This window comes from Ochlerotatus camptorhynchus, unplaced genomic scaffold (assembly GCF_037179485.1).
Source record: "Ochlerotatus camptorhynchus isolate MF236.1 unplaced genomic scaffold, CSIRO-AGI_Acam_v1.1 ptg000122l, whole genome shotgun sequence".
Classification (NCBI taxonomy): Eukaryota; Metazoa; Arthropoda; class Insecta; order Diptera; family Culicidae; genus Ochlerotatus; species Ochlerotatus camptorhynchus.
Genome location: NW_027040612.1, coordinates 2,021,402 through 2,043,085, shown reverse-complemented (window position 1 = coordinate 2,043,085; position 21,684 = coordinate 2,021,402). Strand labels below are relative to the sequence as shown.

At 39.3% G+C, this 21,684-nt stretch overlaps 2 protein-coding genes across 2 annotated transcripts in view; both read right to left on the bottom strand.

The window, feature by feature from the left end:
- LOC135699880 (uncharacterized) overlaps positions 1–21,684 on the bottom strand; it is a 361,603-nt gene that overhangs the window by 71,784 nt on the left and 268,135 nt on the right. The gene's annotated exons all lie outside the window — the stretch shown is intronic.
- Sugb (Sugar baby) lies at positions 64–20,618 on the bottom strand. The gene is made up of 7 exons (XM_065220240.1): positions 20,002–20,618; positions 11,697–11,872; positions 10,014–10,814; positions 9,785–9,954; positions 9,421–9,724; positions 9,173–9,353; positions 64–396 (listed from the first exon to the last, which is right to left on the bottom strand). Exons 1-7 carry the CDS (start codon positions 20,066–20,068, stop codon positions 314–316), a joined length of 1,782 nt encoding a protein of 593 aa, XP_065076312.1. The 5' UTR covers positions 20,069–20,618; the 3' UTR covers positions 64–313.

Here is a 21,684-nt window from a genome sequence, read left to right as displayed (position 1 = left end):
TAATCAAAAGCGTACTTGTTGGGCCATCAATTGGCCCCTTTGTTGATAAGACTTAGGTACACATATTAAATCATCCCAGTTTATTGCCGAACAAAGGTTCACAAATAACATTACAGCCTTTTTGAAACGGTGGCATTTGTCATTCATCGAAATCACTGATATTCTTTAGTACAAAGATAATATTTTAATCTCGATGATTGTAGTTAACAGTTTACACACATATTTAAAGAAAAGTGCTTATTCTCATATCAATAAATCTAACTAAGTCTATTGCAGTTGCAAAATCTTTGAAAACAATCGTGATGACAGTCAGCTATTTGCCTCTCTGTACGATCGGCTGGTCGTCCTCCATGTGGTGCAATGCATCTTCCGGCGTAGTGTATGCTATGCGAGTATCTGGAAAAGCAAATACGTTTTAAATTGGATCATAGGTGTAGGAATAAAGAAGGGCAGCCATGCTATAAACTCGTGCAAGCGAAAAATAAAAATCTATAGATCAAAAGCGAATTTTAATTTTAGCATTGTTCGCTTTATCGAACACTAAATTTAAACATCCGTGCATTCATGCAGTAAAACTTCAATTTTCTACAAACAAGCCAACGGCAATAGAATTAAGGAAACGGTTGTAGGTACTTTGCTTACATTTCAGTCAGTCACGTTCGTTTATTCGTCTATCACTGGGAAGGTAATAGCACGCCGTTGTTAATCACGCGTTTTGCGCGCTATTATATCGTGGTAGGTATGCAACATTTTTCGATAGTGTTCGAAACTTGTTTGTGGAATGCAGTCCCTCTAATGATGGCTCGTCGGGAATAAGATAACAAGTGTTGGTTTGGCGCTTCGCGGAGTAATTAGATAGCGTGTTTCAGTCTTTGTGCAGATCTCACCGAGGACAGAAGTAGACTTGAGGACACCGTGAACTATCTTGAAGCTTAAGGAGATAAAGCGTTTTACCGCGTGAGATTAGATTGCATGAGTGGCTGGACTATCTGTGGTTGTCTAGACTATCGAGGTTCCTATCAACCGTTATTTTACTTCAAGTATCACATCCTTCTGAACAATGCCTGCTGGAAAATTGTTTCGATTCATTTTCGAAAGCATCCTCGACTAGACCACGAACTCGGTGTCTGTCGGCAACATATAATTCTACACTGAAAGTTTATGTCTACTCCCAAATTAGCTTTATTCTAGTACTTTACTTTGGAGGTGGGTGCTGTGGAATTTGAGGACAATTTCGAGGATCATCAGGAGCAGATCAATTTAAAGGCACAAGGCTGAAGGGCAATGTCGGGGCTACGATTATGTGCCCCGAAATCTGTTCCGCGAAATATATTTCTTCGAGTGGTTCACGGTTCTACAAAAAAAAGTATGCTTGATTGTTCATAAAAGGACAACGGGGTCTAATCGAAAACTGTCAACGTAGTTTGTGGTCAGCCCCTTATACGTAAGTTTTACTCCATATCTGGATGTTCCTTATCCCGAAGATAAGCAATATTTTTCTTTCTATGTCGCTGGTTTTCTTGGTCCCTCAGTCTAAAAGGCTATTTTAACTATATATCAATTTATCTCGTTGGTTTCTTTACTGCCGTTATACCTATACTGCCGCTCTTCGCATGTCCGTCCCATAGCAACTATCGACCCGAGAAAATCGCGTTTTAAGTTTGCTTCGTCATTGCATCTTATGTGATGGGACAACCAATGTGACTGTTTTTCCAAACCTTTTCTGAACAAAGTTGATGAGTTCATCCAGTATTATGAAAATATAGGTAGTTAGCTACCATTTGCATTGAAACACTCAGTTTTGACAAAACAAATATGGGACCGACATGCGAAGAGCGGCAGTATAGAAGGTTGGCAAATCCACTTTACAGCGGTTGTATTTTGGATTAAAAATAAGAAACAAACCTAGATTGAACTTTTATTTACACATCGGATTCTTAAACGTTTTCACCTCACCTATCCGGTGGACCTAAGTTTGGAACAGAATTTGTACATAGGGTGCAGCAATCCAGAGCGAAAATGTTGGGGAGCCGACAAATTAAATAGATAGGTAGCAAATGTTATCTCTATTCAACGAACGATGTTCGTAGTTTGCCGGTTTGCCGGTCAGTGTTGGGAAAATATCAAAAAATCAAATCTCACCAACGCCCAAGATCACGCTTGATTTTCGTAGACAACAATCAACAAGCAAGCAACTGCGGTTGATTTTGCAAGCTGTGATATCGCAGCTCGGAATATCAAGCTAACAAAACTCACCAACTGCAAATCTCACCAAACTGCAGTTGTGGTGAGATTGAGTTTAATGATTTTTGCTTTGCACCCGAATGCAACAAAAACTTCCATAACGGCTTGCAGCAGTCCCTTCGCGTCTGCCATCGGTGAAGATTAAAAAGAGATAGCAAACTATGCTTTCTCTTTCTAAGAAAACGATGTGCAATGGAATCATTTTTGTGTCGAGTCAACTCTCAGCTTGATGTTTGAACGTTGTGAATAGTCTCGCAATATCAAAGGAGCTTGTAAAATCAATATCAAGCATGATATTTTGTTGTTTGTTATTAAGAGCCCATGAGAGCGGAAAAATATCAATTGATTTCGGATTTTGCCAACACTGTTTATGATATTTGATTAACGAGAAATAAAAATTATTACATACTTAAAAAACGTGATTAGGTACACCATTAGGCGAATCCAATAGAAACTAATCGATCGTTTCAGCCTCTGGCGATGAATTGGGAAACCCTCAAAAGAGTGATGAGGGAGGAAATTTTCACCGTAAAGCATAGGAAAAGGAAAATATCTTCACTTATCCTTATTAATTTATCCACCGCAGGTGCTTGAATTCGTCATCCACGTGAAATATTTTGTTTTCTGTACTGATTTTGCAGTGGTCTAGATGTTACTTCCTTACATTTGCGATGAGAAAAATTAAGTTTTATAAAATTGTCCCAGCGATTATGATTTTTCGGATTTTTTATTTAACCTGTAAATCAGTTCAGATATGTAGATAATTGAAAAATAAGACCACTTCCGATGGGAACTTGCAAAATGTGCAATCAAATATACATTATTTAAAGTTTTGAAAATCGTCATTATGATGTAAACAAACGGATTGGATGACATTTCCCCTAAAAATCGCCTAGCGCACTATATGGATGATGCCTCAAAATAGCCTATTAGTGCAAATTTTGACGAAGTACCCACTGAGAAATGATTAATGACTTCGATAATTTTTAACGGACTTTTAGTTGAACTGTCAAAATCGGACATTTGAATTTACCGGTTTTAAACACGGCGAATGAGAACGACTCAAATTTGAGTTTAGTTCACTCATAATCGCCAAAAGTGCAGGAACTCAGCGATGAGTTAATTTGCCTAAAAACAAGGAAAACTTCACCACAATGGCAAGAATCGATTATCGATTATTTAAACAAGGCTACACTGTCAGCATGCTTGAAATTAAAATTTAGTGAAACAGCTTTTTAAATGAGGGCCAAAGTTTTACCGAACGTTATCAGCTGTTTAAAGTTCGGTAAAAAATTACCGACGTCGGTAATAGTTTCTAAGTGTGTAGCTAAGGTATACACACTTAATCTAGCTCGGTAAAATCTCCAACAGCCGATTACCTCGGTATTTACTTTTGCTGATATATCTGCAAAATATCTGTTTGTTAGCTGAGTCTCGGCAATTGTTTTACTGAATCTCAGCTAAATAAATTACAGAATTACTCTGCTATTGGAATCTCGGCGAAAAAATTTGTGTAGAGAGCTTGGAGGTGAATCCGAGTTGATTGTGACAGAAAGAAACTCATCAACTCAAATTGGCGTTTTCTCTTCCAGCAAATATAGACAGCGTCTTATGGGAATTTTCGGTGGAGCGAAAGGATAGTACAAAGTCCGCCATGTTTCACGCACAGTCTGGCGTTTGCTTATGGATTTTTTCATAGGAGTAAAGAGCTACAGAGTCGCCGTCAACGCCAATAGACTGCACGGTGTCTAGGGTCAGGTGGGGCAAGAGCACAGAGAACAGACATTCAAGTTCGGTCAGAAACTTGTGTAAAGTTAAGTGGAAACGTCGCCGTTACGTAGCGCTAGCATCTCCTGATTTCCTCTATAAATTTTGCACTTTCGGCCAATTTGGCGCTAGTATCGATAAATTATCTGTTGAAAATTACCACTTGGCGCTACCAGCACTTAGTGTCTAGTATAAGTTGTGCAACATCAGCGCCATCAGATTGTCAAAGAGGGTTTTTAAGTGGGGAAGTCGCCGTTAGAGGCGCTTAAGTCGAATAGAAATCTTTACACAAGTTTTTACAGAAATTTAGTTCGAGCCTCAACATCTGTTCTCTGTGGCAAGAGTGTCACCCCCAATACTTTTGAAAAAAAGTATTGGGGGTGACGCTCTTGCTAGCTCCCATGAAACTATGAATAGTGTTCCTATGCAGTAGAGAGGGTCTGAGAAGAGCGGATTCAAAACAAACTGCCTTGGCAACATATGCTTAGGTGATTTCTAGCAACACTGCCAATGCAACCAAGATATATCACAGAGAACAGACGTTCAAGTTCGGTCCGAAACTTGTGTAAAATAAGTGGGAACGTCGCCGTTGCGTAACGCTAGCATCTCCTGATTTTCTCTATAAATTTTCCACTTTCGACCAATTTGGCGCTAGTATCGATAAATTTTCTGTTGAAAATTGCCACTTGGCGCTACTAGCACTTAGTGTCTAGTGTAATTTGTGCAACGCCAGCGCCATCATGTTGTCAAAGAGGGTTTTTAAGTGTGGAAGTCGCCGTTAGTGGCGCTTAAGTCGAATAGGAAGCTTTACACAAGTTTTTAGAGAAATTTTGTTCGAGCCACTATGTCTGTTCTCTGTGGATATATCTTGATTGTATTGGCAGTGTTGCTAGAAATCACTATAGGTGCTACTCGATTGGCTCTGGCTTTGACAGTTTGTTTGGCTCAAAACCAGCCGTCCCAATCGAGCAATGTAAATAAACACGAGCGCTTCACGGAGAAAAGATTGGGGTTCAATTTAATTGTTGATGTTGGTTGTCTTTATTAAGGAGATTTTCAGTCAGACGCTGGTTAACTGTTGAGATTTAAATAATTATAATTAAGTTTGTGTATGAAAAGTGAAATTGGACAGGGAATATTATTGCTATTCACCAGCTGAATTCTCGATATGTTCACACGAAATATTTGCTACAGCACAACGAAATACATCTACATAGGCTCTGTAACAAAGATCAAGTTGTTTCTGGTGTAATTTTTCATGATAGTAAAATTTGTGAAAGACTTAAGAAGAGAGATTTCACTCATACATGATAGGAAGCAACCATCGCATATTGAATAATTTTGTGCAACGCTCTGTAGAATATATCCTCCAAAGTGGTATATTTGGTTTCACCCACGCACATTAGATCCGGATCGGACGCGTCGCGGCAAAGTGACAGCTAAATCTATTGTCTATCTGTCAACTCTACGTCAACGCAATGCAAACGGATCTAATGTGGGTGGCCCTTTAGAGTTGTCAAAAATTGAGTCTTCAAATACTTCCATTGAATAGCGATACTACCGATACGGTTAAAAATGTATTCATTTTTCCGTGATGCTGAAGCAGGTGACAGTCGCTCAAATTAAAAGTAACTTGAAGTAAACACAAAATTGCGGGTTGCCAAACCTTGCAGAAAAATAAATTAGTTGGCCGTGCAATCAGATTTACTTGTATTCTCTCCGCGCGTCTCTTATATAACATCGTCTCTGTCTTATACTAGACCCTCTCTACATTAGATGAATGAGAAACGTCATTTTGAAATCCACCTTCAATGGCAAATAGGTATAAGAACGGTTCATTTTTTTTTGTTCGGGTCATAATCACTGCGACCAACACTTTGATCTTTTGTGATATCAGTGCCAACATTTCAAAGGGGCGTAATTGCATTTGTAAACAATGACTTTCGTCTTCGATTTCTCGCGAATGAAAGCTCACTCATGAAAATGAATGACACCAGCAGGTAGAGGAATGTTTCCTGTCCCAGCTAGCATTGGTAATTTGGAGGGGTGGACTTTTATTTGCGAGAAATCGACGGCTAAAGCCATTGTTTACAAAAGCAATTACGCCCCTTTGAAATGTTGGCACTGATATGCCCGTGTCCTTTGTTTAGTGCATGTCGTAGTACCAACCGGTGGAAACTAACGATTTTAAATTGGCTCACTACTTGACTAGCCTATTGGTCCCAAGTAAATCGATTAACGTATCCCATTCTAGTTGAAATTCTACACGCAGAAAAATAGATTTTTGATTCAGGGCCTAATGTATTTGAGTACCAGAGCTGAGCGAAAAAGTTGAGCACGTTTCTTCGGGACCTTCTAGTCTTAGAGTTACCTCTATGCTGGTACTATCATAGAGGTAACTCTAAGACTAGAAGCGTGCTCAACTTTTTGGCTCAACTCTGGTACTATCTTCGGTCCCAAGCTACAGAGAACAGACGGCTTCCCCACTTAAAAACATTCTTTGACAACATAATGGTGCTGGCGTTGCATAACTTACACTAGACACTAAGAGCCGGTAGCGCCGAGTGGTAATTTTCAACCGAAAATTTATCGATACTAGCGCCAAATTGGTCGAAAGTGGAAAATTTATAGAGGAAATCAGGAGATGCTAGCGCTACGTAACGGCGACATTCCCACTTATCATTACACAAGTTTCTGGTGGAAGTTGGACGTCTGTTCTCTGTGCTCCCAAGTAGTGCTATCACCCGGCCTATTGTGTTGGTGAAATATGCCACAGGGGTGAGACATACAGACATACATCATAGCCATGCCATGATTGAGTTTTGCGATAGGGGGTTGTTACTTTGATGGGTATGTGATTCCAAAATATAATTGGATATCGATTTTCGACCTGTACCGTTCACAATAGGGAAAAGTTGGGCAGTTTGGCCACCTTAAGAAAATCATCACTAAACATACAAAATTCAGTGGGAAATTCGAATGATGTTCAACCGAATGGATAGTTTCAAGCCATTTACAGCATGAATAAAAATTGAATAGAAACAATTTTCTGTAGAATAAATTAATTTAAGAAGTACTGGCTATTTAGGGCTAAATTTTTTTTTCAGTTTTGTGAATGACTGATTTTTTACCAAAGCAGCTGCTTTAAAGCGTGATTTCATATGATACTATACATACAGTCATATTAAAGGAATAATGCAAAATTGAAGAATTTAAGTTGAAATATCAATGGTGCTCATATTGCCCCGAATGGACTTGAGTAATATTTTGTTATGAAAATCTTTAATGTTTATTAAAAACTTCAAGGGACAGCCCTATGGGGTTGTACGCAATGGTGACGTAGGACTACGTGGTCTTATATAATAAATGTTATTTGTTAACTGCAGCAGGAGCTTATGTTTTGAGTTATGGGATAAGAATTTGAGCGGGGTTCTCTCTGTTTGTACTCTATAGTATGAAGCGCCTGGCATAGATGGCCCACAGCGACTCACGAAGAGCTGCTAATTCCGATCAATGGCGGTGCGGCTTCTTCCTCCTTCTATGGATGCTCATGTGGGTTGCAGCTCGCTGCTTGCAGGCAGCCTTTCGTTGTGTACTGGAGAACACCACCGCTCACCACGCGGTGATTGAATAAACACCGTTTGGTGAGACCGGATGGAATTCAACATTGAAATCTGTGTTAGGGAAATCACTTTTCGCAGGCAATCGGTGATAATTTTAATTATCATAGCAACAGTTGCACATTCGTTAAATTTTCAAGTGTCATTTTGAAAAAAAAAATGATAAAGTTTTAAATTAAACAGATGCGTCGATCGATTGGGGATAAAATTATTGAAATTGGTCAAGGGGCAGCTGAGTTATTAACGTTCAAATTCTTTCATAATTTTGTTACATGTTCCATTTTCGGTTTTCACAAAGTGTACCCGCAGAAATCACAGACGTAGTCCTACGTCAAAAAACTAGAAAAACATCGTGTCATATAAGAAACCAATGACTATTTATAAAGCTGCTGAAGGAATATCAACGATAAGTTATAAGAAACTACTGATAGACCTATTTTTTATGCTTAACTGAAATCGATAGTTGAAGTAGGTTTCAAGCATTAAGCCTGCAACAGCTTTTCTTTGTAAAATATGTTCAATAAGTTGATTTTTAAGCGCTAGATTAAGAAAGAATAAGTGCGTGTTGTGCTTAATAGGCCGGAAATGGGGTAGTTAACCCTATTAAACTTAAACAAGAAAATATGAAATGTAAAATAATTAAACCCTTTTTTCAACAGAGAGTTGTGGCATTGGCATAACAGATTTAAAATTTTAAAGCTCTGGAGTGTAACAGAATATTGGCCAGAAAGTTGATCGTGTTCGTAGAAATTTTTAAAAGCTTTACCAAAATCGGAGAGGGTTGTGCTAAGTCGTTTAAGCTTTTTGCCATAGAATTACTTCAATGCATGTGCAAATTCGCTTTGGATAAATAGAAATTAACCTCCTAAGCTAGTGGATCTGTTGCGCATTATCGCGTCGTTGGAATACTCATTATTATATTGTTGACAGCAGTTTCTCTTAACCTTGCTAAGCCAAACACAAGTTCATAAACATATTCTCTTAAGCTCCCAACCCAACTCGCCTACAACTCTTCCATACTTATCAGAGACGCAAGTTAGTACTCAAATTAAATTCATTTTTATTCATTAACCTATCTTACGTTCAACAATGAAAATCCAGTTTTGAAAAAAAAATCTCACTACGTTTCCACGTAAATTACTTTTAAACATCAAATGCTTCTCTTTTGTACTGAATTATGACACCTTATGTCTTTTGTATACCTAATCAAAATAGTGAAGTATATAGTCTAGTACTAAACCTACTCAATCAATACGGCATTGTAAAAACCGAAAAACTGAATCAAGGTTCCTAATTCTCATCTAGGCTAACGTCCTGAAAGTCTCCCTTCGTTTTGCCTTCATTTTTTCCGTTCATTTTGGGTGACTGTTTTGCAACCTCTTCACTTTTTGGACTTTCTAGCTCCTCCTGTACCGTCGACTCGGACAAGATGGAGTGGTTCTTGTTCATGATACAACCCACTTCGATACCATTGTTGGTACCGTTCGCCATTGATTGGTTCAACATGGAATCGCTTACAATCTTTTCCGCAACTTTCTTACCCCTGGATCCGAGTGTTCCTCCCATCAAAAACTGGATGAACACGTGGACGACGAACAATATTAGTGCTCCAACTCCAAACCACCTGAACGTTTTACTGCCGCCAACCTTGAAGAAGAGATTACCGGCCAGTAGACTGCCCAGCGAAACTCCAACTCCCTCGAATACGGCGCCGACCAAGCCCTTGTAAAACGGTGAGAATTGATTTGAATACATTTGATGTTTGTTTAACATTCAAAACAAATTTTACCTGCATGGTAGCTTCCGTCCCGGGTGGTGCCACGATGCTAGCATAGGACGCCATGGTTGCATAGAACAGGCCGAATGTGATGCCATTCATAAACTCGATCGGGATGACCCACCATGGGTCGACCAGTAAGGAGTACAGCACAAAGCGGACTCCGAATCCCAGCAGAACCACGCTCATGGCATGGATGTGTCCAATCTTTTTTAAAATCCATCCGGACAGAAAGAAGAACGGTAGTTCGCCACCGAAGCACTGGATCGACATAACGATTCCTTGAAGCGTTTTGATCCACGTTGTGTGGCCGCATCTGAAAACAGTACAGAATTGTTAAAAATGAGCGCAACTATTATCCAAATATTCATTCTACCCTTCTTGCAAGCTGGCAAGATCCTCGAGATGCCAGAACAGGAAGTTCCAGATCAGTGCCGTACCCAGACCAACCAGTGCACACCAGCAGAAAAACACCACTATCCTAACCGAGGCAAAAATTTGACTAACATCTCGCACAATGTTAGTCGACAATCTTGTTTGAGTGTGCTGAAACGTAAATAAAATACTCAGAAATTAATCCACGTCAGGAGCTGGGATCAAATTACCTTGAGCTTAGATGAGACCAGTATATCCACGGAAATGATGACAATAGTCATGTAAAACACCACCGTGTAATCCTTGGTAGCTTTTCCATTGGAAAACTGATCGACCAGGAAACCGGCCAGCAACGAAAAAATCCCCCATCCGATCGAACCCCAAAGCCGTTGGTTGCCGTATAAATGTGGCCTATCACCTAGCATGTCGAAACAGATAGCATCGCCAACGCTGACCACAACGGCCATACCGGCCCAGCTCAGAATCAGCAGCAGGAACAGCAACCAGAACTGATACAGCCCCTTGACTTCGCTGTCTGGAATCTTCGACTGTGTTACGGCTTCCATGATTTCCGTGTTGTCACACTTGACTTGACAACTGGTTCGGAAATCGGTCGTATTTGCAGGACAATACAACGGCACCTGATCGCCATCCAGTTCGGCCCCCTTGAGCAAAAAGAATAAGCAGTCGTCCACCAATTCGATGTGATTCATTGGCACCAGGCCAGTCAATCTGAGGTGGTTGTCGCTGGGGATGTTGTGCGGGTCACAATACTTTTCCACTTTCCAGTACTTGCAGATGGTATGCCACATCCAGGGCTCCGTTTGGCAATCCATCTGACAGCGCAGGAGCGTTGGGTTACTGGTTTCGTCGGTCACAATCCGATCGGTTAGGCAGTTGTCCAATGTTGTTCCATTCGGAGGGCAGTACCGGAGATCGGAGGCTCCGGCGTGACAGTGAAATGATACGGTCGATTCTTGTGGTATCGCAGGAATGAACATGATCAGGAAGAACGGAACGGCTGAGAGGATCTGCAGAGACGGGAGATTGAGGCAACTATTGTATCGTGTGTTTAGTTTAGGCCCTTATTACGGGTGTCACTTCACGGTGAAAACGAAGTGAAGTGACCAGTTGTCACTCACTGTGAAGTGACATTGGTAATAAGGGCCTTAATCTGGCGCATTGCGTTTTAATATCTTTATTGAGGAGACTTTCAGTCTTGGGCTGGTTCATCTCCGGAATCTGGCTTATGTTTGGAACTAGGGGAACAATATGTGATCACTTTTGTCACGTTTTTACCGTTTTTGCCATTACCTGATTTAATGCTTGTCATATTACCTCCTCCCTCTAAAGAGCGTAACTTATTTAATGAATATTCCCCAGGGATGTAATAGTGAATAACTAAATAATCGAATCAATTATTTTTCCGGAATCTAATTTATCTAAAAATCTGCCCGCATTTTGAGCCCGTTCAGGGAAATAACCCAACAAACATTGAAACTTTAATAAGAGCTTAGTCAGGCAAAAATAAGCTTCTTCAGCTAAAATATGGATTATTCAGCTGTTAATTAACTCAAATTGTTTGTTGGGAAGGCCCTAACAGCTTTTGTTAACAATGATGAGATGCCTTCTCCTACCCGATGTGATGTTGGTTTGCGTGAGCATGACTTGAATTCCTAGAAATCATCGAGAGAAACCATTGTTTACAAAAGCTGTTAGATCCTTATTCTAGCTGTATGTTATTGAATATGGGTCTTTCCACCTCAAGTGACTGAATAAATGCATCAAAACACTATGATTTGAACCAACATTGGTGGGTATACTCATTTTAGGCCTAATCGGTAATCTTGATATTACATACCTAGTTGCAATCGAATGGATCAACCATTTGAACCGGTCTAATATCTACGCACCTGAAAAAGTAAAAACAGCAACTTCTGCCGCTGAAACCGATCGGCAATGATACCGAATAGTGGCTTCACTAGCATACCCACAATCGGCAGAACGGTGTAGATGGTTCCCACGACGACCGTCGAGAAGCCAAGCTGCCGAACCAATGTTGGCATGAAAGGCACAACCGGTGCAGTTCCTGAAAGCAAAAACAAACAAAACCACAGTGAATGTTTTCAAAACAAATTGCTCTACGTATGGGTAATGGGTTCTGACTAGCTGCTGATTAATCTGTCTTAAGTTTTGCTCTTATCACTTTCACTGACGTTTTTTGTTGGTCATGATAATTGAGTTTTTCAGATGATTTAAGTGCTATAGGGTGTCCCAGAATGTCTAAGCACAACTTTGGAACACCCCTGTTTGTTTAAGATGACGTTTAAACAGCTGATTATCATGCTGAATCATTGTTTACATTTCGACCCAAGAGAAGAGGTGGCAATACGGGGGCGAAAATGAACCAGTTTTCTGTCAAACGTGAACCAGCTCCTGATTGGCCGATTTCATGTGCGTAAGATAGAGATAGAGATAGATAAAGATAGAGATAGAGATAGAAATAAAAGAGGAAGAAGCCAATTGTCACCCTTCCTCTTAGATTTCGACCAACAGTTTCGTGTATCGCAAGGGTCGGTTCTTTACATTTCCGTGACAATGCGAAGCATTTCTTCGGAAAAGCGCCCAAATGGCGCCAACATTTCTCTGGGTCAATTAGCGAAATTGGAAGGTGTAAGCATCGGAGCCGTTCGAAACGCGATTCGGAAGTATGGAGATGAAGCCTCGGATGAAGCAACTTTCCAGGACAAGCTGAAATCTGGACGTAAACCGAACCCAGTTGACCAAAATCTGGACCGGAAAATCGTGCAAGCTTTCACTCGCAAGAAAAGTGCTTCGGTTCGAGACGTGGCAAAAAAGTGTGATCCTCGAAGAGTAATGTCCAGCGGGCCAAGGCAAGAATGGGTCTAGAGACGTATTAGAAATAGAAGAAGCCAAAGCGGTGTGAAAAACAAGCCGCATCCGTCAAACCGAGGGCTCGGAAGTTATACGACCAATCGGAAAATCGGTGTGCGTGTTTATGGACGATGAATCATGCGTTAAATTTGATTACAAAACTCTTCCTGGTGATCAGTACTACACCGTTCGTGATGGCCCAAGTGTTGACGACGCGGATGAGTCGATTTTTACCGAAACGTTCGGTAAACGACGCCTCAGTACTGTTTTGGCCGGATTTTGCGTTGGTTCATTACTCCAAGGACATGGTAGCCTGGTATAAAGCCAACAAGGTTTAATTCGTACCCGAGGAGATGAATCCGCCAAACTGTCCCAGTTTGCGGATTCCGTTACAAAATTTGCGGAAGACTGGGAAAAGTATTCAAAATGATTAGAAAGGCATTTGTGCTGAAGCTAATCAGTAGTGTGAAATCAAAAATCCGCTCCTTGACTTACGACTGATCGGATCTCGGATTTTCTACGTTTATCTATAAGAAAATACTATAGAGAAAATGAATATGAAATAAACATCGAATTTGTTGTAAACAGAGTTACGTTATCGTTTTTTTTTTAAATCGTGCTTAGACATTCTGGGACACCTTATATTAATAGACGTTTTGACTGGGACTGTGTGGCAAGCACAATGATAACACTAATTTACAGCATATTTCAACTTTGTACGCTGATGGTCATTTCCCATGTGCACTGAATCCAGAAAGCCAGATAGAGCTGGAATTAGGGCGTAACAGCCTTTGAAAACAACACAACACAGTTGGTCGCTTACACAAACCAACATATCAATCACGTAGGGGAAGTCTTCGCCTACTCGATGGTGATGTCAATTTGCCGGAGAGAGCCATGACTTTCGAGAAATCAACGAGAGAAGTCATTGTTTACAAAAGCTGTTACGCCCTAATTCCATCTCTATTTAGAAATGTGGTCAGAAAAATCTCAGTAGGTTAGTTTTCTAGTTAGGTACAGCTAAACAATTAAATTTCATCTGATAAAAAATTGTTTACTAAAATACAAATATCTCCGGCTGTAATCAAGCTAGGTATATCAATTATTTTAATGCCAAATTAAACGTGCTCTCGATCAACTGGATACAATTTTTCAGTGAGATTGGTGGTATTGGTGGAAGTTTTGTTTCTGACTACATTTTTGGATTCAGCGCACGTTTTTTTCATAAGAATCATAGGTCAAACATTGAAGTTCATTCTCTTTACTTTTATTTGTAAACTAGTGCAAGCTAAAGAGACTGAATTTGGTAAAGAGGCGACATCTTATCTTCTTCTTCTTCTTCTTCTTCTTTCCTTTATTTAACGTCGGTCTCTGTTCCGCAATCTAGTGCCAATCACCGACGGACATCGATTGCTATCCATTGACGGCAATCGAATGTGCAGGAAGGCAGCTTCCACACCTGCGTAGGATATCGCACCCATTCAACACACATGGGCCGGGACCAACGGCTTTACTTCCCTTCCGAAGGAAGACGTGACCAGAGATTTTTATGCCTCAGAAAAATCCCACCGACCTCGGCTGGGATTGAACCCAGACCCATCGGGGTGTTAGAAAGCAGTCACGCTTACCACTACACCACCGGCGCCGGCCGACATCTTATCCATTTGACAGGTCTTCTGCTCGATTGGAATAAGTCGACAGTGAGCATGCATAAGGGCCTATACGCGATGATCGATTCTCTTCGTCGATTTTCTCTTTTGTTAATAACTCGCTAGATTTAACGTTTCTCGGTGCGTTTGCTGTTGCTTTCGATAGCCAATACAACCTGTTACTACTCTGCATTGAACAAATTCTAGAAAATTGTTTCACCTAGCTGTAGCAATGCAAAGAGAAAATCGATGGAGAGAATCGATCATCGCGTATTCGCCCTTATGAATGCTCACTGTCGAAGTTTTCCTATGACTTTGACAGATAATCCATTGTTCCAATTTTGACATGTCGTCTCTTTATAAATTCAGGCTCTTTAGTGTAAGCTATGCCCAGAGTTGGCGAGACAAATAACAACCCTAAAGATTTTCTAGACCAGACCGGATATCGAACCTGCCATCTCCGGTTTGGTGAGGCCGTGCTTCTACTGAATCGGCTATCTTAGGTCTCTTACATAATTGGACAAATTATTGAAAAGTTGCTTGTTTTAGACTGAAACTATAAACAATTGATAATTCTCGCGTAATATTTGAAAAGGGCCTTTCCTTGTTGATCGATTCTCTTCATCGACTTTCTCTTTGGTTTACCACATAAACGAATTCGACAGTGAGCATGCATAAGGGCCTACACACCAAACTTCTTAAATTATGTTCGGTACTTTTTTTTGCTGAACTTAGCCTGTAAAATACAATTTTTACCGATTGTTCTGTAAAATACGGTGTTTTACCGGTTTTCAGCATTTAAAAGTGACGAATTTCTGTAATTTACAGAAAATTACCGTAAAATGTAAATAAAATTACGGATTGAACCTGTAAATGGCTGCAATTCCGTAATACTGTAAAAAACTATTGCGTATGTACAGTAAAAATAATGTTTTACAAAACAAACTGTACGTTAAGTACGATATTTTTGAAAAAGTACCGAACGATTTGTAAATTACGTGCTGTCAAACTTATTTTTTGCCCACCTTTTTAAAGTTGGTTATGACTCGTTTCTTCGGTGTTAAAAATAAAGTGCGCAATTGGAAAGTGTTTGAAAAATGAGTAAATACTCCAACAAATTTAAGCTCTCGATGGAGGAACAGAAGATCTTTTTCGTTAGTAAGTAAAATTAAAACTATTATTACTATTATTATTATTTTTATCATTAATTTCGATTATATTTTTTAGATGGTTCTCGAGATGAATGAAGATCCCATCATGTGTTTTTCCTACGGTCAGCTCGGACACCACCTCCATCACCATCCATGCGCTATCAGCATTTGTGTTCCCTGCAGAAGTGAAGAGATGCATCGGGAAAATGCATCCACCGAATTCAGAGAATGAAGGAATATGAACTCTGGGTACCTTCATGTTCCAAATCACAATGCTGTTAACAGCTTTCCGAAACAGACGGAAAATGCATGTATATAATAAAAACATTGTAGCTAATAACATTCGTAGAAAAAAAATATACCAAATAACCTATTTATCTTATTGTTAACTTCAAATTTGAAAAAAGAAAGAATAATCCATGCATCCATAAAAAATGCAGTAACAAAACAATCGGTAATTTTTACCGAACAAATTTTAGATCGACCGGTAAACATTTTACAGCATTTTCGGTAAAAATTTACAGAGCGGTATCGTTAAATTTTGACAGCTCAGCTGAATATAAATTTACTGAATGTACTGTAAAACATAAAAATTACCGAATCGATTACCGAATGTTCAGCTGTTCCATATTCGGTAAAAAATTACAATGTTCTGTAAAAAAATCTTAGTGTGTATACGCGATGATCGATTCCCTTCGTCGATTTTCTCTTTCGTTAATAACTCACTAGATTGAACGTTTATCGGTGCGTTTGCTGTTGCTTTTGATAGCCAATACAACCTGTTACTACTCTGCATTGAACAAATTCTAGAAAATTGTTTCGCTTAGCTGTAGTAATGCAAAGAGAAAATCGATGAAGAGAATCGATCATCGCGTATTCGCCCTTATGCATGCTCATTGTCGAATTTCTCGCTAAGCTCGCAGCACATCAGTTCGACAGAGGATGATGTTAGCTTGCGCCTGAACCAACACACTGAATGGGAAATTCATTTCGATAGTGAGCATGCATAAGGGCGTATAAGCGATGATCGATTCTCTTCCGCGAAGCAATTTTTTAGAATTTATTCAATACAGAATTGTAACAGGTTGTATTGGCTATCAAAAGCAACAGCAAACGCACCGAGAAACGGTAATTCTACACTGACAAAATTTCAAAGATTGTTTTTATGTGTCCCACACATGAATTTTTGCAATGGGATCAACAAATAATATCTATGTGTCGGATATATACTTAATATGTGTAAACATAAAAGCCATGTGTAACCACACATACTATTCATTTGACTCATAAATTTTATGTGTGATTCTGGGTGGATTCTGCACGAAACGAAAATCAATTATTTTATTCATGCGTTTCACCTATACATTTTTGCCAAAACATCAACCTTATACATTCCATAAGACAAACCACATAGGTCCTATAAGAATGCATAAAAGGTATGTGTGACCGCTTATACATTTCATTTGACACATGAGCTTCATTAACTTTTTGCAAGGCGTCTGCTTATTAGTTGACTTATAAATTTTATGAATAATCAGCAATAGAAATTTGCCAAAATGTATAAGGAGATTTCTATCCGTGTGTATATGTGTGGTCACATGAAAATCATGTAGAATTTCACATGGAAATTCGCCAATAAAAATGTGTGGAATTCTATTAGTGTAGCGAGTTATTAACAAAAGAGAAAATCGACGAAGATAATCGATCATCGCGTTTACGCCTTTATGCATGCTCACAGTCGATTTGTAGTCGGGTTATTCGCGAAAGAGAATGATGATATTGCACGAGAATTAATCATAACAACTTAACATTGCTTTGTATAGATTGTGTTAACGGGAAGCCCAAAAAAACGAAACACTACAGTATTTATGAAAATAGGACATTCAACATTTCTCGCGCAACACGAGAAAAGGGCCTATCATTGTTGATCGATTCTCTTCATCGATTTTCTTTTTCGCGAATAACCCGACTGCAAATGAATTTCCCATTGAGTGTGTTGTTTCAGGCGCAAGCTAACATCATTTTCTGTCGAACTGTGCTGCGAGCTTAGCGAGAAACTCGTTTATGGTGCCTTGGTAAGCCAAAGAGAAAGTCGATGAAGAGAATCGATCAACGAGGATAGGCCCTTTTCAAATGTTGCGCTAGATTAAAAAAAATACTAAGCAAAGCATTCAAACATTGCGTCCCAGTCATGGTGTCTACAACCTGAAAAAACCCTGGAAAACCGAGAATCTTCAGGGAATTTTTCTTTTCCTGGAAATCTTGGAATTGGGTTCTTTAATTTTGAAAAATGTATTGTTTTTTATACATCATCCGATAGAGCTTCGTTTTCTGAGCACAGCAATATTTTTTTCGAATCCACACACTTCCATCTCGATTTTTAAATCAAGATTTAAAGCAAAATAATAACTTCACTGTTTGACACTAAACTGATAAACTGACAGCTCGCTCCCATACAAAGTGACACCGAGGGGCGCTAATAAGGTGATTTTTGCAAATGTAATCGTACTTATTTAAAATAGTTCCAGTGTACCAAAATTGATGAAATTTCGGGTTTGGGTTCCATTTTTAATGCAGATTACGAATATGTATTTACCTCAATACCCTTAAAGAACCCAATTCTTAGGACCGATTTCTTCCGCTCCGCTTAGATCTTAAACATGGTTTACGCATATAGTTAAACTTGGTTAAGGCTTAAGCGCAGGTGAATAAATATGTTCCTTAGGGAATTTCATCATTGCTCGGGGAATTTTTAAATTATTTCAAAATTTCAAAACATTTTATAATGCAACCAACAAACTGTGACTTCCTCTGGAACGGATTTCCATTAAGTAACAAAACAAATCAATACAGCGCTGGAAAAGGGCCTTACAGCTTTTGTAAACAATGACTTCTTTCGATGATTTCTAGGAATTCAGGACACGCCCACACAAAACAACATAACCATCAAGTCTTCCTCTACCCGTTGGTTACGTTGGTTTGCGTGGGCGTGTCTTGAATTCCTAGCAATCATCGGGAGAAGTCATAGTCAGCTGTTAGGCTCTTTTTCCAGCTCTGTAATGAAATTATAATTGAACATGTTCCGGACATGGAACATTTTCCAAGACCCCAGAATTGAAAAAAATAAATATTAAGAATCTTGCAAAATTAACTAAGCTTCATGAATTAATTTTCAAGGGACTTCTGGGAAGAAATGTGGAAACTAAGGATTGCTGAAACCTATGAGGAGAATTCCAAGGTAGCTCTGAGTAGAATTTCAAGAGAATACTGAATATCATTCTACGGAAATTTTGCAAAACAAATCTAGAGAAAATTTCGAAGAGAATTCTGATGATAATTTAACGATAATTCTGATGAGAATCCAAAGAATGTTCTGGGAGCACAGACAGGGAATTCGAAGCATAAGTCCATGGGATTTTTTGGGGTACAACTAGGGAATACAATAAAATGTAAGAAGAATTCGAGGAGAACCTCAAACAAATTCGGAAGATAATTCCAAAAGAGCGCTGACTTGAATTCCAAACTAATTTTTAGGATGATTCTCGTCATATGTGATTAATTGCCAAGGCAAACACCTTTTTTTTCATAACGAACTTCGAAAGGCCTTTGTACCAATCGTATCAATTAGGCTGATACAATCACACGTTCCTAGGATTTACAAGGTTTATTATTTTAAATTGATCACTCAACTTGTACACGCTTATCTTGCATTAACAGAGCAACTCTGGCTGAAATTGGTGATAAACCACTTTTTTTTTTCGAGGTTCTAAAAGCCCATTTCTTTCGTACTTATTCGATACACAGCCGATGAGACTAGCTCAGAGAAAGAGAGTCACTCAGGTTAGATCCACGAACAAAAAGTGGTTTATCGCCGGCTTCACCGAGAATTGCTCTATTAAAGCAAGATCAGCGTCTACAAATTGAGTGATCAATTTGAAAGAATTACCCATGTAAATGCTAGGAATGTGTGATCATATCAGTCTATTGATACGATTGATACAAAGGTCTCTCGAACTTCTTGATGAACAAATTTTTGTGTACCTTAATTCACCATGTATGTATGAGTTCTAGTTTGAATTGAACGAATGCATGTAGTTATGTTCGTGAACGGTAATTAATCAATTGAAACCTATCTTATCGTCGAAATTGTCGCCGTCATGTCATTTGTTTTAAAGTGATTCGACAGATTTTTGTCCAAAGCTGTGCCACATTTTGGCAATGAGTTCAATTCTAGAACATGTTTTAAGACGACCTATGTTACATTCAAACACGCGCTTTGCTTGTTCAGCACGACTCGAGTGGATCTTTTGACATATCTCATTGAAAGCATCAAATTTATTTCTGAGAACCGCGAAAAAATACCGGTTTGCATGAATAAAAAAACTGTTGAACAAAATGCCGGCACACTTTAGAGCAGTGAGAGATTTCTTTGAACGTTACTGTATTGTATATTAAGCTATAGGTAATCAGTCTCAGTCCAATCAAAATACAAAGCTTAGCCATTATTACGAAATAACACTCACCAGCATTGAACAGAAAGTAGTGCGCCTTCATCGGCAGCAATTTTTGGTCGATTTCTATGCTACCCATCTTTAAGCGTTGTTAATCTTTTTCAAGAACTGCCTCTTCAGTTTACTACTACGCACCACTTCAACTGTACTGTTAGCTTTCAATTTCTTCGGACAAAACACCAATTTATTCTAACCAGCAACACTCGACTACACACGAGGTAACACAACTTTGTCACAATCTACCTTTCATCAGCTGGCTTTATTATCATTTGATCATCGTGATGCTCCGCTGCATTTTTTTTGTAATACACATTCCCACAATAATTAATATCACGACAAAACTTAATGATTCATAATGCGCACAATGGTCCTATTTTTTGGGTGGAATCCAGCTCAGCTTAGCTGCACAAACAAAACAGACCACTGCACTAAATTGTTGGCTTATCACTTGCAGCTTAGGAGGGAATACTAGGACACTACCACTACGTTGAGCAAACTCGTGGAACCGGCGTGCAAAGTGCAGTCTTTCACGGAATCATGGAACCTAAATACTGCTACTGCTTCTTCCAAATGCATGCACTCGCGAAGGCATCTCTCGTACTACTCTAGTCTTAAAACTTACGGTCGTCGCGGTTTGTTACTTTGTTACTCGCTTGACGCTTGTTCCGTGTGACGGGTGGATGCAAAGTTATGCAACACCAGAATCTCTCGCGTGTCACTCTCTCTCTCTCTCTCTCTTGTTTGTGTGTTCATTATTAATCATTCATGCGAGATGAACTTGCCTCTATTAGTCAAGAACGTGCCCCAAGAATTGGTTCACCACAGATAACGACACACTTGGAGATCTTCTGCGATAAAAAGTCGGTGAGGATTATCTTTTAATTCTATACAATTTTTATGCTAAGAACCTGCATGGCTGTCAGTACCGAGCATGGAAAGGTGGATAAAACCAGATAAACAATTAATTCAGATTTAAGTGCAATTTACTTTGATGCGATGTCCAAAAATTCCAACCCAGTTGCATCATAGAGGTAACTCTAAGACCACTGGGTCCCGAAGAAAATCATTATTATTTTTGGCTCACTCAGTACCAGAACAACGGTCCCAAGCAGTCCCAAGCTATTTCACTCACCCCTGCATGTTCTGCATGAATCCACACACCCCTGATGTTATCTGTCAAACTTTCATAGCGAATCAAAACAAACATAGTGTAGTAATAGAATTTCAACTAGAATAGGGTACGTTAATCGTTTGCTTGGGACCAATAGGCTACTAAAGTGGTGAGCCAATTTTAAATCGTTAGTTTCGTATTGATTGTTGGTTATACCATAGAGGTAACTCTAAGACTAGAAGGTCCCGAAATAACGTGCTCACTTTTTGGCTCAGCTCTGGTACTCTCTTCGGTCCCAAGCTAATCGATTCACCCCTCGAAACATAGGAAAAACCAATAACCCCTCATTTTATCTGTCAAACTTTCATAGCGAATCAAAATAAACATTGCGTAGTACTAGAATTTCGACTAGAATGGGGTACGTTAACCGTTTATTGGGACCAATAGGCTAGTCAAGTAGTGATCCAATTTAAAATCGTTACTTTCGTATTGATTGTTGGTATAATCCACTCACCCCTGCATGTTCTGCATGAATCCACACACCCCTGATGTTATCTGTCAAACTTTCATAGCGAATCAAAACA

Excerpts from the sequence above, each read along its gene's own strand:
- Sugb (XM_065220240.1), bottom strand. The coding sequence starts at position 20,068 with ATGGGTAGCATAGAAATCGACCAAAAATTGCTGCCGATGAAGGCGCAC. Across the intron at positions 9,955-10,013 it reads TGGTCTCATCTAAGCTCAAG|CACACTCAAACAAGATTGTC; the intron begins GTAATTTGATCC and ends TTTACGTTTCAG. Across the intron at positions 397-9,172 it reads AGGAACACTCGGATCCAGGG|ATACTCGCATAGCATACACT; the intron begins GTAAGAAAGTTG and ends TTGCTTTTCCAG.